A 16,364-nucleotide genomic window follows, 5' to 3' on the forward strand; every position below is an offset into this window, starting at 1 on the left:
GATACCGAGGAACTTGACGCTCTCAATCTGCTCCTCTACAGCCCCGTCAATGTGGATGGGGGCGTGCTCGCCCCACCATTTCCTGTAGTCCACAATCAGCTCCTTTGTCTTGCTGATGTTGCAGGAGAGGTTGTTATCCTGGCACCACACTGCCAGGTCTCTAACCTCCCAATAAGCTGCCTCATCGTCGTCTGTGATCAGTCCTACCACCGCCGTGTCGTCAGCAAACTTGGTGAAGACAAATTTCAATTGAGTTATATTTTGCCAATAGGCTACTGTCTCTGTAATTTGTCTATTGACGCACTTAGCAAACATTCTCTCTGTGTGGTGTTTTGGCCTTCGGACGCTTCGTTAAAACACTCGTAGGCCCTGATCTTGAGTCTGTGTAGTGGAGCCTGACATCTAGCTCTGCTTAGTCAGAGGGTTCTGCTGCAGGCCTGTGTGCCCCAGCAGGATCACACATAATGGGCATGGAAGGAAGGCTAGACCACATCAGTCTGTGTAAGACCATGAGACACTTGGCAATAACTTTCCAGTTAGCTCTGTTTGAGCTAGCCCTTTATCTTTATGACAAGTTCTCTTCAAAGAGCTGAGGACATTGTTGGCATTGCTGCAGCAGATTCACTTGATAACCACTGCTCCCTGAGACAGCCTCCTCCTTCTAGTGCTTACAGGTCTAGATACATTACTGACATGGCTGCTGTCTGAGTCAATCAGTGGTGTGATACAGCTCGTTCCTATAGAGAAGGGCGTAGAGGCTGTTACAGTGGGACACACACTGCTGCCAACAGTAAAGACACGTTATGACAGGCCAAAATTCCTGTCCTTCTCTCATTACTATAAGTAAGTGACAGAGTATATTCACCACTTTATTGGCAGCCTGACAGGCTACTTTACCGTCCTGCGTGAGTAGACTGCTGAGATGTCAGTAAGCCATACAGAGGACAGTATTGGCACACGCACACAAGAGGACAGGGTGACTTTAGTCCTGCTGTGAGATGAACAGCACTGCGGTAGTCTAAACTCTGCCAATGCTGTCACACCTCTGTAGTAGTGTTTCTGCGCATACAGTATTTGCAAACCTTTATTTAAAGGTCGACTCGGCGAGATGACGTTGCCCTGAGCAGCTCTGCAGATATTGAGATGAGCGCGATGCAAGACTTGCACAGTCACACAGAGTATCTGCGCAAGTGCATGGGTGCGCTTCACGCTGTTGTATAAAAAAGAAAGGGTGTAGATCAACTTTAATATTGCAGATAGATTGTAACTTCCATCAATGTAATTGTCTGCATCATTTCCAATCCCCCATATGTTTAAAAAAATATATTTATATACATATACACGACCGGTCAAGAGTTTTAGAACACCTACTCATTCAAGGGTTTTTCTTAATTTTTTACTATTTTCGACCTTGTAGAATAATAGTGAAGACATCAAAACTATGAAATAACACATGGAATCATGTAGTAACCAAAAAAGTGTTAAACAAATCAAAATATATTTTACATTTGAGATTCTTCAAATAGCCACCCTTTGCCTTGATGACAGCTTTGCACACTCTTGACATTCCCTCAACCTGCTTCACCTGGAATGCTTTTCCAACAATCTTGAAGGAGTTCCCACATATGCTGAGCACTTGTTGGCTGCTTTTCCTTCACTCTGTGGTCCGACTCATCCCAAAACATCTCAATTTGGTTGAGGTCAGGGGATTGTGGAGGCCAGGTCATCTGATGCAGCACTCCATCACTCTCCTTGGTAAAATAGCCCTTACATAGCCTGGAGGTGTGTTGGGTCATTGTCCTGTTGAAAAACAAATGATAGTCCCACTAAGCCCAAACCAGATGGGATGTCTTATCGCTGCAGAATGCTGTCATAGCCATGCTGGTTAAGTGTGCCTTGAATTCTAAATAAATCACAGACAGTGTCACCAGCAAATCACCCAAACACCATAAAACCTCCTCCTCCATGCTTTACGGTGGGAAATACACATGCAGAGATCATCCATTCACCCACACCGCGTCTCAAATTTGGGCTCCAGAACAAAGGACACATTTCCACCTGTCTAATGTCCATTGCTCGTGTTTCTTGGCCCAAGCAAGTCTCTTCTTCTTATTGGTGTCCTTTAGTAGTGGTTTCTTTGCAGCATTTCGACCATGAAGGCCTGATTCACGCAGTCCCCTCTGAACAGTTAATGTTGAGATGTGTCTGTTACTTGAACTCTGTGAAGCATTTATTTGGGCTGCAATTTCTGAGGCTGGTAACTCTAATGAACTTATCCTCTGCAGCAGAGGTAACTCTGGGTCTTCCATTCCTGATGGCGGTCGATGGCATAGCGCTTGATGGTTTTTGCGACTGCACTTGAAGAAACGTTCAAAGTTCCTGAAATGTTCTGTATTGACTGACCTTCAAGTCTTAAAGTAATAACTGTCGTTTCTCTTTGCTTATTTGAGCTGTTCTTGCCATCATATGGACTTGGTCTTTTACCAAATAGGGCTATCTTCTGTATACCCCCCTACCTTGTCACAACACAACTGATTGGCTCAAACGCATTAAGAAGGAAAGAAATTCCACAAATTAACTTTTAAGAAGGCACACCTGTTAATTGAAATGCATTCCAGGTGACTACCTCATGAAGCTGGTTGAGAGAATGCCAAGAGTGTGCAAAGCTGTCATCAAGGCAAAGGGTGGCTATTTGAAGAATCTCAAATATATAAAATATTTTGATTTGTTTAACAATTTTTTGGTTAGTACATGATTCCATATGTGTTATTTCATAGTTTTGATGTCTTCACTATTATTCTACAATCTAGAAAATAGTAAAATTAATGAAAAACCCTTGAATGAGTAGGTGTTCTAAAACGTGTTACCAGTAGTGTATACATACATACAGTGAAGGAAAAAAGTATTTGATCCCCTGCTGATTTTGTACATTTGCCCACTGCCAAAGACATGATCAGTCTATCATTTTAATGGTAGGTTTATTTGAACAGTGAGAGACAGAATAACAACAACAAAGTCCAGAAAAACGCATGTCAAAAATGTTATAAATTGATTTGCATTTTTATGAGGGAAATAAGTATTTGACCCCCTCTCAATCAGAAAGATTTCTGGCTCCCAGGTGTCTTTTATACAGTTCCCTCAGCCAGGGCATTGAAAATGGGTCGTGGATGGGTATTCCAGCATGACAATGACCCAAAACACACGGCCAAGGCAACAAAGGAGTGGCTTAAGAAGAAGCACATTAAGGTCCTGGAGTGGCCAGTCTCCAAACCTTAATCCCATAGAAAATCTGTGGAGGGAGCTGAAGGTTCGAGTTGCCAAACGTCAGCCTCGAAACCTTAATGACTTGGAGAAGATCTGCAAAGAGGAGTGGGACAAAATCCCTCCTGAGATGTGTGCAAACCTGGTGGCCAACTACAAGAAATGTCTGACCTCTGTGATTGCCAACAAGGGTTTTGCCACCAAGGACTAAGTCATGTTTTGTAGAGGGGTCAAATACTTATTTCCCTCATTAAAATGCAAATCAATTTAGAACATTTTTTACATGCGTTTTTCTGGGTTTCTTTGTTGTTATTCTGTCTCTCACTGTTCAATTAAACCTACCATTAAAATTATAGACTGATCATGTCTTTGTCAGTGGGCAAATGTACAAAATCAGCAGGGGATCAAATACTTTTTTCCCTCACTGTACATGCATGCATACATACATACATACATACATACATACATACATACATACATACATACATACATACATACATACATACATACATATAAATACATATATTTAAACTCAGCAAAAAAAGAAACGTCCCTTTTTCAGGACCCTGTCTTTCAAAGATAATTCGTAAAAATCCAAATAACTTAACAGATCTTCATTGTAAAGGGTTTAAACACAGTTTCCCATGCTTGTTCAATGAACCAACAATTAACGAACATGCACCTGTGGAATGGTCGTTAAGTAGGCAATTAAGGTCACAGTTATGAAAACTTAGGACACTAAAGAGGCCTTTATACTGACTCTGGAAAACACCAAAAGAAAGATGCCCAGGGTCCCTGCTCATCTGCGTGAACGTGCCTTAGGCATGCTGCAAGGAGGCATGAGGACTGTAGATGTGGCCAGGGCAATAAATTGCAATGTCCGTTCTGTGAGACACCTAAGACAGCGCTACAGGGAGATAGGACGGACAGCTGATCGTCCTCGCAGTGGCAGACCACGTGTAACAACACCTGCACAGGATTGGTACATCCAAATATCACACCTGCGGGACAGGTACAGGATGGCAACAACAATTGCCCAATTTACACCAGGAACGCACAATCCCTCCATCAGTGCTCAGACTGTGCGCAATAGGCTGAGAGAGGCTGGACATCCTCCTCCCTCATGTGGTACCCTTCCTGCAGGCTCATCCTGACATGACCCTCCAGCATGACAATGCCACCAGCCATACTGCTCGTTCTCTGTGTGATTTCCTGCAAGACAGGAATGTCAGTGTTCTGCCACGGTCAGCGAACAGCCCGGATCTCAATCCCATTGAGCACGTCTGGGACCTGTTGGATCGGAGGGTGAGGGCTAGGGCCATTCCCCCCAGAAATGTCCGTGAACTTGCAGGTGCCTTGGTGGAAGAGTAACATCTCACAGTAAGAACTGGCAAATCTGGTGTAGTCCATGAGGAGGAGATGCACTGCTGTACTTAATGCAGCTGGTGGCCACACTGACTGTTACTATTTTGACCCCCCCTTTGTTCAGGGACACATTATTCCATTTCTGTTAGTCACATGTCTGTGGAACTTGTTCAGTTTATGTCTCAGTTGTTGAATCTTGTTATGTTCATACAAATATTTACACATGTTAAGTTTGCTGAAAATAAATGCAGTTGACAGTGAGAGGGCGTTTCTTTTTTTGCTGAGTTTATATACATATCCTTTTTTTAAAGGATGTACAGTGGGGGAAAAAAGTATTTAGTCAGCCACCAATTGTGCAAGTTCTCCCACTTAAAAAGATGAGAGAGGCCTGCAATATCTTTCATCATAGGTACACGTCAACTATGACAGACAAAATGAGAATTTTTCTTCCAGAAAATCACATTGTAGGATTTTTAATGAATTTATTTGCAAATTATGGTGGAAAATAAGTATTTGGTCACCTACAAACAAGCAAGATTTCTGGCTCTCACAGACCTGTAACTTCTTCTTTAAGAGGCTCCTCTGTCCTCCACTTGTTACCTGTATTAATGGCACCTGTTTGAACTTGGTATCAATATAAATGACACCTGTCCACAACCTCAAACAGTCACACTCCAAACTCCACTATGGCCAAGACCAAAGAGCTGTCAAAGGACACCAGAAACAAAATTGTAGACCTGCACCAGGCTGGGAAGACTGAATCTGCAATAGGTAAGCAGCTTGGTTTGAAGAAATCAACTGTGGGAGCAATTATTAGGAAATGGAAGACATACAAGACCACTGATAATCTCCCTCGATCTGGGGCTCCACGCAAGATCTCACCCCGTGGGGTCAAAATGATCACAAGAACGGTGAGCAAAAATCCCAGAACCACACGGGGGGACCTAGTGAATGACCTGCAGAGAGCTGGGACCAAAGTAACAAAGCCTACCATCAGTAACACACTACGCTGCCAGGGACTCAAATCCTGCAGTGCCAGACGTGTCCCCCTGCTTAAGCCAGTACATGTCCAGGCCCGTCTGAAGTTTGCTAGAGTGCATTTGGATGATCCAGAAGAGGATTGGGAGAATGTCAGATGAAACCAAAATATAACTTTTTGGTAAAAACTCAACTCGTCGTGTTTGGAGGACAAAGAATGCCGAGTTGAATCCAAAGAACACCATACCTACTGTGAAGCATGGGGGTGGAAACATCATGCTTTGGGGCTGTTTTTCTGCAAAGGGACCAGGACGACTGATCCGTGTAAAGAAAAGAATGAATGGGGCCATGTATCGTGAGATTTTGAGTGAAAACCTCCTTCCATCAGCAAGGGCATTGAAGATGAAACGTGGCTGGGTCTTGATCCCAAACACACCGCCCGGGCAACGAAGGAGTGGCTTCGTAAGAAGCATTTCAAGGTCCTGGAGTGGCCTAGCCAGTCTCCAGATCTCAACCCCATAGAAAATCTTTGGAGGGAGTTGAAAGTCCGTGTTGCCCAGCGACAGCCCCAAAACATCACTGCTCTAGAGGAGATCTGCATGGAGGAATGGGCCAAAATACCAGCAACAGTGTGTGAAAACCTTGTGAAGACTTACAGAAAACATTTGACCTGTGTCCCCCACTGTAACAAAGTATTGAGAAACTTTTGTTATTGACCAAATACTTATTTACCATCATAATTTGCAAATAAATTCATTAAAAATCCTACAATGTGATTCTCTGGGAAAAAAAATCTAATTTTGTCTGTCATAGTTGTCGTGTACCTATGATGAAAATTACAGGCCTCATCTTTTTAAGTGGGAGAACTTGCACACTTGGTGGCTGACTAAATACTTTTTTCCCCACTGTATATGCGCTTCACGCTGTTAGTGTGGTAGCTACGGGACCAAAACAGAAGAAAAGTTTAGCCTCACACTTCAACGCTCTTAGATGTTGCGGATATCGGCCTGATATTGCGTTTACTTGGATTGTCGAGTCTACCTTTAAACCAGGAGGTTGATTCCATTTTTCTTTTAAGGGAGACCTGGCCAACACTGCTTCACTGTAAAACATAGACTGAGAGTCTGTGGGTCTCAGTTAAATCCCTATTCCAACCATTTGACGTTTTAGTCATTTAGCAGACGGTCTTATCCAGAGCGACTTACAGTTAGTGCCTTCATCCCTTGTATCAGGGGTACTATACTCTCTCATCACATCATTCATTAACCCCTTGTGCCTCTCTCTCTCTCTCCCCTGCAGTCGCTGTGTTCTGCGGTGGTGCAGGTATACTCAGCAGACAGGAACTCAGCCTGGACCAAGAAGTGCTGTGGTGTGGCCTGTCTGGTCAAAGACAACCCAGCACGATCCTACTTTATCAGGGTGTTCGACATTAAGGTGGGTTTAGTTCACACACAAAACACAGACCAACTCAGGATCACTGCAGCACGGATTGTCCTTTACTATAGAGATGACAAATAGTTCTGATCACTGTACACACTCTCATACACTTCTTTATTTACATACACGTATAGGGCTGTCGAGGTGACCGTATTACCGCCACACCGGCAGTCACGAGTCATGAAGGCAGTCAAATTCCACGTGACCGTTTAGTAACGGTAATGAGGCTTCTCCAAGCTCTGATGCTGCTGATGGTCATTAGTAGCCTACCAAACTTGCTAACTGCCTGGTACTCAGCACTCTATTGTCCCCCTAATCACTCTGACATCAATGCAGATGTAATCGAAAATCGAATCAAACACTTAATGAGAGCCCTTGAGCTCATGTTGCGCAACATTTGTATAGGCTATGCAATTGCGTGAGAAAACGGAGTGATGGCCTCTACTAAAAAGAAGAGGATGCCATCAGCTTTCTGTAGGCTTACTATATTCATTTCTCAACTTTCCCATTATTAAGCACATTGCTTATCTTTACAACAGGAGTATAGCCTACCTGGCTGGCATGAAAATGAATCACGGGAAAAGCGTCCTCCATTCGCTATTTAAGTGCATAGATTACTTGTATTTTTCCCGCAGGTGCATGATAATGGTCCATTCTAAATCAAAACAGATTTCACACATATATTATTTAGTATATGTAAAGATGAGATTAAATCAATAATAGTCTGATGGGTGACAATATTAGCCTATCACTTGTGAATGATATATTATCACTTGTGAATGATGCCCAGCATCAAGCCTTTTTTTGCGACTTTTTCGAATCATAGTCGCACACCTCATGTAGCCTAGCCCATAGGCCTATATGTTTTGATAAGGTTTGTATCACAACTAAAGTGGCCAAATAACTTCTTAAAATTAAGCACATTAATCCGCTTTACAAGGGGTTTAGAGCATAACTGGTATACATAAGCAGCGCGTGAGTTTCAAGTTTGGGGAAAATGATTTTCACCATAAAAATGCACCTTTATAATAAAAGCATTACATGCATAATCGCATTTGCGGTCACTTTTGATAATGGTGTTTTCCTGCTAGTGAAACATTCCCGCTTATAGCCTACTGCCATGTGCGCATTGCTGCTCTCATAATGAGAAGAAATAGCCTAATAGTTTATCAACATTCAAGCTAATTCTTCTGATCTGTTGTGTCAGCCACATTGCGTAAATAAATGTTTTTTTGATGCTTGTGCTTGTATTAATTTGGGATCTATTGCATCCCACAACTGTCGACTTTTGTACTATGGGGGATAGTAGATTGACATGGGCTAGTGCTTTTGCTGTTCGTTAGGCCTACTCAGCTTGTGGACAGTTCTTCCAATATCTTCAATATGCACATCGGAATTGGATAAGGACGCGAGCAGTTGCAGACCCGATGTGTCTCTCTTCACTTGCAGCCTGTGAGAAAGACCCGATCACGTGATTGAGAGCGCGCAGCACTCAGTGAGAAGGGCACAACAAAGGGTGGTCCTCTGTAGCTCAGCTGGTAGAGCACGGCGCTTGTAACGCCAAGGTAGTGGGTTCGATCCCCAGGACCACCCATACACAAAAAAAAATTTATGCACGCATGACTGTAAGTCGCTTTGGATAAAAGCGTCTGCTAAATGGCATATTATTATTATATTATAAAGGCATGGATTTTCTTAGGGTGCGTTACAGCCACAAAGGGGATGCCGCCGTGAAATTCGAGGCATTATCAAGTGCTTGTCAAATTGTGAATGAGAGACTTGGAGTGTGTACAGCCTGCGCAAAAAACAAAGCAGAGCTCATGCCTTTCCAGCCACTTTTTTCAAATCATCGTTAGTCGCATCATGCAGCCTTAAAATCTATTAAAAATCGAAACCTAAAGCCCAACGTTTGTAGAACAACTAAAGTTACATGAATAACTCTAAATTAAGCATATAGGCTTACCTATTTCTTTGTTAACCGCTCAACACAGAATAGCCGCATGTGCGCACTTCCTCAAATCGTTTGGAGAAAATATTTATATTTTCTTTGTTCAATTGTATTCTTTATACTATAAAATAATGCCACGGAATTCTAAGCAAATCTTGTCTGCTAAATGAACAAGTGTAGCCCACAGCCATTTGACATAGCCACATCAGGACCTAACATAAGGACAACTCAGAGTATGCTATTCTGTTCTTCTGAAATAGACTACATTTCCTTCATATCATGCTTCTTTAGACCTGCCTAAAATAAATAATGGATTTATTGTGAAGGTGTAGGCTATATTACATGGATTTATAAGACATTTTAAAATGTAGATGTTCCAAAGGTCTGCATCAATGGCTTGTAGGCTATGTGTGGAAGCCAGGAGATACTGAATGTGATTATGTTGATTAACGGTCAATTACCGTGGGACCGACAGTTATTTGCTTGACAATCACCGGCTGACGATATTTCGAGACCGCCACAGCCCTATACACGTATACAGAATCTATTCACACACAATCTTTGTCCAATACCTACATGCTCTCTCTCACAAATACACACACACACACTAAATCTGTGGATGTGCCCTTGAGCAAGGCACTTAATCCTAATTTGCTCCAGGGGCGCCGTACTACAGTGGCTGACCCTGTAAAACAACACATTTCACTGCACCTATCCTTTGTATGTGACAATAAAACATATTTCTTTAAAATAATAATTCTATCCACACACTCACACTGTCTCTCTCTCCACAGGAGGGTAAAACCATGTTTGTGCAGGAGCTCTACAACAACTTCTCAATCACTTTTTCCAAATCTTACTTCATCACATTCGCAGGAGACGTGAGTTATACCTTTCTCTATGTACTTGATGTACCTTGCTCCAACCAAGTCCTTTCACATGACATTAATAGCAAAAACCTGTGTGTGCCATCTTTTGAAGCTTGCAGTGTTGTTCGTTGTTATGACATTCCACTTTCTGCGTTTGTGGGCGTGCATGCGTGTTTGTGTGTGTAGTCGTGCCAGATGGGACTGAACTTCGCCAGCGAGGAGGAGGCCAAGCATTTCCGGGAAGCCATGGGGGAGCTGCTGGGGAGACGACAGAGAAAATCTGGTGACTACTACCTACCGACGCCATCTTTGATTCTACTGACCTCGGACCTCTGATATTAAAACCATCTCCTCTCCTCTGACCTCAGCCTAGTCTGCTAATGTTTGGACAGATCCTCTCAATTTTGAGATATGGATCTCTCCTCCTCTCTATGCCGTCTCTTTTACTTCCTGATTGTACAATTGACAGCTCTCTCTCTTCCTCTCTCGCTCTCTGGCCCACCGTTAAGGGCTTTAGCTCCGGTAGAAGGGGAGCAGATCTAGAATCAGCTTTACGATCTCCTAAATCCTAACATAAACATGTGCCTGATCAGCTAAGATCAGTGTCCAGGGGCAACAGTGCTCTTCCATGCCTCTTTTTGAAGTGCTCCTTGAGATCAGCTTGCTATAATAAGGTCAGGACTATTTGTCCTCTGTCCCAAACCAGCAAGAGTCTATGCAGTTTCTGTATGGATGATGACCCTTGACTCTTTTAGATTTGAGCTCCGTTTTGTCAGTCTGTCTGATCGTTCTGGTAAATCACTAACTCGTACACGTACGCTTGACGATCAATCCGCACACACGCGCATCCTCCACCTATCCAACCATATACTGCTTAAAAACTAACTCTGTCCGAACCCCCCGCTTGCAGATTAGTTCCTCTTTGATCCATACACTTCAGTCACCTGTGACTCCATACCAATCACTTACCTCTCCCTTTCACTAACACTAACACACAGCACTATACATGAGTTTAATTCTATACATTTTGTTTTACAGAAAAAAGACGTGACCCTCCAGGTCCAAATGGTAGGTTCTTCATGAAATTCACTCAAGTCTTTTGTTGGAAAATCATTTTGATTTGAATCAGAAATCGACATAGACACTAAGTTTTCAATCAAATAACCCTGAAATTATTGGACTTAAAATATACATACACGTAAACAAACACGCTCGTCACTTCCTGACTTCCCCACATGGCTTTGATTGAATGGTTCCAGTGTAAAGCCATTGGATAATCCACTGAAAGCAGGGTGTCTCAGAGTGAACACCACTCCCAACCCCCTAACTAACAGATTACCTACCCTACCCCCCAGTCCTAATCGTAACCATAAGGGGCATGGAAGTACTAAATAACTGACTGTAGCATCAGTGGTGAAAGGCAATTTGTACGTACCATAGACCCGCCTTACAGGACATGCTTAGGTATTCTGCATGCACACACTCCAGAAAGCCAGTTCTACAGGGACGTTGAGCAGATCCCTCCCCTCAATCTTAAAATACCAAACCTGTAACACCACACACTCTCACACTCCATCACACACTCCAAACCTACCTCCACAGTAGATCACTTAGCTATAGATAAGATGCTATATATAACCATGTAGAGTATAAGAGGTTTCTATTTGAGGTTTCATTCTCAAATCCCCTCTCATCACTACCCAGACAGGCTGCGGTGTGATACGGTTCATTGGGTTTTTCTTAAACTTATGTCACTTAGTACCAGAGCTTTCCTTACTGTCTAGATGCTGTAGTAGTCGAAAGTGCTCCCCATAATGTACTGGTCTGACTGGGTGGACAGACCATGTCACCCCAGTCAACCCCTGGTCTGCTTAATCAGGCTAAGAGGATTTAATTCAGCTGCTAATGTTAGTTACTTCACAATACTCAGACTACCCCAGTCCCCTCACACTCACAGCACTGGCAATGTGGAACAGGGGGAGTAGAGGAAAGTGGGGGTGGGGGGGGGGGGGGGGGGGGGGTTAAGAATGTGTGACAATTTCTCTTCATAGCGGTGACCTGTAAACAGATTGCTGAGGATGACGTTTTTACATGGCACGGCCCAGACCTATCCTGTCCTATGAGGGTTGATCAGACTGGCATGGTTTGAGCTGTGCCCAGACAGACAACATTCTGGCCTAGCTGGCATGGTGTGTTCTGCCTGTGACCATACAGCGGTTTGTCTGTGGTGTCCCAGCGGCTGCAGTAATGACGGGTGAGAATGGCTCTGCTAATAGGAAGAGAGCACAGACAGATCCAGTGATTGTACCACGTTGGACAGATGGATGTAGTGTTTGTTTGGGTCTGACTCACTAGTGTGTCTCGGGGGAATTAACCATGTTCACCCGGTAGGTTACAGCTTAAATTGTTGCCCTGAATGCCCTCTCTCGTTCACCCCTCCCCCTCCTCCTTATCGCTCTCTCTCTCCCTTTTTCTCACACCGTCTCTCCTTCTTTCTCCATGCTGTCTCTCTTTGAGTCCTGTCTCCCACCCAACCAGCCTCTCTCTGATGTAGATGCATCATGTTTAAGAGAACCTCAGGGATTATGGTGGATTAGCAGTGGGCATTAATGGTTATGTCAAATCCAGCTGCACCGTGATTTGCTGGGATTAGAGGTGGGCTGCAGTTGGGGGTGTGGTTTGGCACGCTGGTGGAGAGGGGAGGAGGGCAGAAGGAAAAGAGTCGGGCTCGGAGAGCTGGAACCTGGCAGTGCTCCCTGTTGCGAGGGGGAGGAGAGAGCACTCTGTTTGGAGGCGGGGCCAGTTGTAGCTGTGTCATTTGCCCAACCCCTAGGCACCTCACTCAGCCGGAGGGTCTTAGTCTGCCTGCTGTCTGTCTGGTCGTAACCTGCTCAGTCTCCTCTCTGGTTGCTCCTCCACCTGGATCTGTTTTTGGAAACTCCTGGAGTTGGTTCTGTGGCTCGCACACCCTGTGTTCCTCTCTGGATGTCGCTCTGATTCTCTGGATCTATAGATCAGTGGATCTCTGCGCTATAGCCCAGGACTGGGCACCACATAGTCTTGCCCCCCATGCTGCCATCATCGCTCTGAGATGATGTTCTGTACCACCTTCCTGTCCTCTCCCTCTGAGGACCTATCTGAGGGGGGAGGAGGAGGGGGGATGCATCCGGGAGGGTGTCTCTCCACCCTCCACTGCCTGATCCTTCCCCAGGAGGAACTATATGCGCCCCCCTCGGACCCCACCACCCGCCTCTCGCTACGCCACAGGGACCACGCCTGCGGCGTGGTTGGTAAGATGCTGCTGGACGTCAACATGGCGGCGGCCGGAGGTTGTGAGGGGGACAGAGGGGAGAGGAAGGGGGACGGAACTCCCTGTGACTGTAGTCCCTCAGTCTTGCCCTCGGTCAGACAGAGCCCCCGTGGGGACTCCAGCCACAGAGGTAGGTGGTTAAGGAGTCGGGGCACTCGTCCATAGAATTCAGTATGGATTGACCACTATGTGGGTGTCACAGGACGTGTGAGCCATAGGTAGTGGCAATATTATTCAGTGTGAGGATTCCACACGAATCTCATCCAGTCAGTGTTGTAGTATTTTTTTTTGTTTGTTTCGTGTTTGCTGTGCGTTGGTCTATCCCTGCAGTCCCTCTAGCAGACATCTCCATGACTAACTGCCCTAAGCCTAATGGGAGGCATTAGAGAGGAGATGGTTTGACATGTGTGCTTAGTAAGAATGTAATGTGATCACAGCAGCAGGTAGTGTGTTGTGACGTTGGCTGAACTCTCCAGGTGTTAAAAGCCAGCCCACTGTCTCACCCTGTGTGCGCTCTCATTGAACTAATTGGAGGAGGTCGCGCGTCAACGATGGAAGTAGGCCTCATTAATGAAATGTCAAAAGTGTATTATTGTAATCAGTATGTTAAACTACCTAGTTCTGAGACACTGGTCTCTCTCCCCCAGACCCAGACTCCCCAGGACTGTTGCATTGTGGGTACTGTTGTACTGACTCTTCTGTTCCTCCCCAGGCCCTGCCCTGCACATTGCCACGGTGGACATCAAGAACCCAGAGATCAACAGCGTGACACGGTTCCATGGACACAACAACTCTCAGATGAACAACATGCTGAGCAGCAGCTTCAAGAAGAAGGTGAAGGGAAAGAAGGTTAAGAAGCTGACCAAGGCAGACATCGGAACGCCCAGCAACTTCCAGTGAGTATTCCATTCCATTTCTAATTCCTAATTGATTAATTTCTATTCTAATCCTTTCTATTCTGTTCTATCTGATTCTATTCTGTTCTATCTGATTCTATTCTGTTCTGTTTTATTTGGGTCAATTTTTTTTTTATTCGGCTCTTATTGGTGACACCTGAGTAGTAAGGGTCATTCACAAGTCCTCACAGTGTGGGTTGAATCCTCACATGAGATTTAGATTTGTGTGGAACGTCTAGTTACTCACTGTGATGTCTAGTTAGGATGTGGCCCGTTGAGGTCATCTGGGGGGTATTGCACGGCTAATGTATAGCCATACTGCCATGTGTTAATGTGCGGGCAAAGAGTTGATGGGACTTTTTAATCCTGGCCATATTTCTAATCCCATGTAATATGTAACTGGCATGATGATTGGTAGATGTGAGGATAATCTTTCCCGTGTTTTTAGGAATTGTACACTGTGGTAGTCAATACTATGGTACTGGGTTACTGAAGATGCCACTGAAATTTGGACTCCAGACCAAAGGACACATTTCCACCGGTCTAATGTCCATTGCTGGTGTTTCTTGGCCCAAGCAAGTCTCTTCTTTTATTGGTGTCCTTAAGTAGTGGTTTCTTTGCAGCAATTCGACCATGAAGGCCTGATTCACACAGTCCCCTCTGAACAGTTGATGTTGAGATGTGTCTGTTAATTGAACTCTTTGAAGCATTTATTTGGGTTGCAATTTCTGAGGCTTGTAACTCTAATGAACTTATACTCTGCAGCAGAGGTAACCCCGGGTCTTCCATTCCTGTGGCGGTCCTCCATGAGAGCCAGTTTCATCATAGCGTTTGATTGTTTTTGCGACTGCACTTGAATAAACTTTCAAAGTTCTTGAAATGTTCATTATTGACTGATCTTCATGTCTTAAAGTAATGATGGACTGTCGTTTCTCTTAGCTTATTTGAACGGTTGTTGCCATAATATGGACTTGGTCTTTTACCAAATAGGGCTATCTTCTGTATACCCCCCCCCCCCCCACACACACACACACACACACACACACACACACACACACACAACTGATTGGCTGAAACGCATTAAGAAGGCACACCTGTTAATTGAAATGCATTCCAGGTGACTACCTCATGAAGCTGGTTGAGAGAATGCCAAGTGTGCAAAGCTGTCATCAAGGCAAAGGGTGGCTATTTGAAGAATCTCAAATAAAATATATTTTGATTTGTTTAACACTCTTTTGGTTAATACATGATTCTCTTTGTGTTATTTCATAGTTTTGATGTCTTCACTATTATTCTACAATGTAAAAATGTTTCAATATAAATAAATAACCCTTCAATGAGTAGGTGTGTCAACTTTTGACTGGTAGTGTGTATATATATATATATATATATATAACAATTATTTAGTTTTTTTTTTGTGGAATTTATTTTCAATGTTTTTATGAATGTCGCTAGCAACAACAGAATAAACACATTTTGAATTAGGAGTATCTTTCTAATGATGTCAATTTAATTAATCAACTCCTAATATTGAGTAAATTACACTCTCTGGAGTATCTGGCATAGGCTTTGAAAAAGCACCTGTGAATAGGCTACCAGTGTGGTAGGTGCTGTGTCTTGACTTGGACATTAATTTTTGCCAACACTTGGCTCAGCTTTGTTTAACCAGCTAAACAGCTGCTCTTAGTGAAAATGTGTTTGGCATTAACTTTCTAGCTAATAGGCTACTTTAGAGTTTATACTTCCTCTGTGTGTCCAATCATCCCCTGAGTATAGGGTTCAGTATATAGTAGGTAGCCTATGTGATCATTCCCTCAGGCTCTGTACTCATCTCTCTCTGATCATGTGTTTCCTTCCAGGCACGTTGGCCACGTCGGCTGGGACCCAAACACAGGCTTCGATGTGAGTATGACTGACTGACTGACTGACTGACTGACTGACTGACTGACTGGGTTCTGACTGAGGAGGAGATATTGTTGTTGTCGTCTACACTGTTGCCTCTGGCTAGTAGAATCGTCCCCTACTTCTAATGGTATGGGAAGACCCTATGTGACCTGTGATCTGCCTCTTCTTCTCACGCGGTGGTCTAGCTAGCCTGTCATGTAACATATGGGACGTTTTAATGTCACATGCACAAGTACAGTGAAATGCCTTTCTTGCAAACTCAAACCAGTAGGCCTGGACAGTGTGCATTACTGGGAGAAAGAGGGGGGAGGGAAGGAGTGTGGAGAGGGTGGTTGTTGCATTTTATCCCCCTTACCAGTCCTCCGGCTCAGAACTTGTTTATTTCTGATGTAGTG

General features: G+C 44.1%; 1 protein-coding gene across 2 annotated transcripts in view; it reads left to right on the plus strand.

The window, feature by feature from the left end:
• The window catches only part of LOC311140142 (actin nucleation-promoting factor WASL-like), a 28,128-nt gene that overhangs the window by 7,128 nt on the left and 4,636 nt on the right, over positions 1–16,364 (plus strand). Inside the window, exons 2-7 of one of the 2 annotated variants that reach the window (XM_084175083.1) lie at positions 6,904–7,038; positions 9,784–9,870; positions 10,045–10,141; positions 10,897–10,926; positions 13,881–14,064; positions 15,924–15,966. In XM_084175083.1, coding sequence (XP_084031209.1) covers positions 6,904–7,038; positions 9,784–9,870; positions 10,045–10,141; positions 10,897–10,926; positions 13,881–14,064; positions 15,924–15,966 — 576 coding nt within the window. The remainder of the gene's footprint in view (positions 1–6,903; positions 7,039–9,783; positions 9,871–10,044; positions 10,142–10,896; positions 10,927–13,880; positions 14,065–15,923; positions 15,967–16,364) is intronic. The other variant, XM_084175084.1, reaches the window with a different exon arrangement.

Source organism: Coregonus lavaretus, assembly GCF_964263955.1.
Source record: "Coregonus lavaretus genome assembly, chromosome: 13".
In the NCBI taxonomy this organism is placed as follows: domain Eukaryota; kingdom Metazoa; phylum Chordata; class Actinopteri; order Salmoniformes; family Salmonidae; genus Coregonus; species Coregonus lavaretus.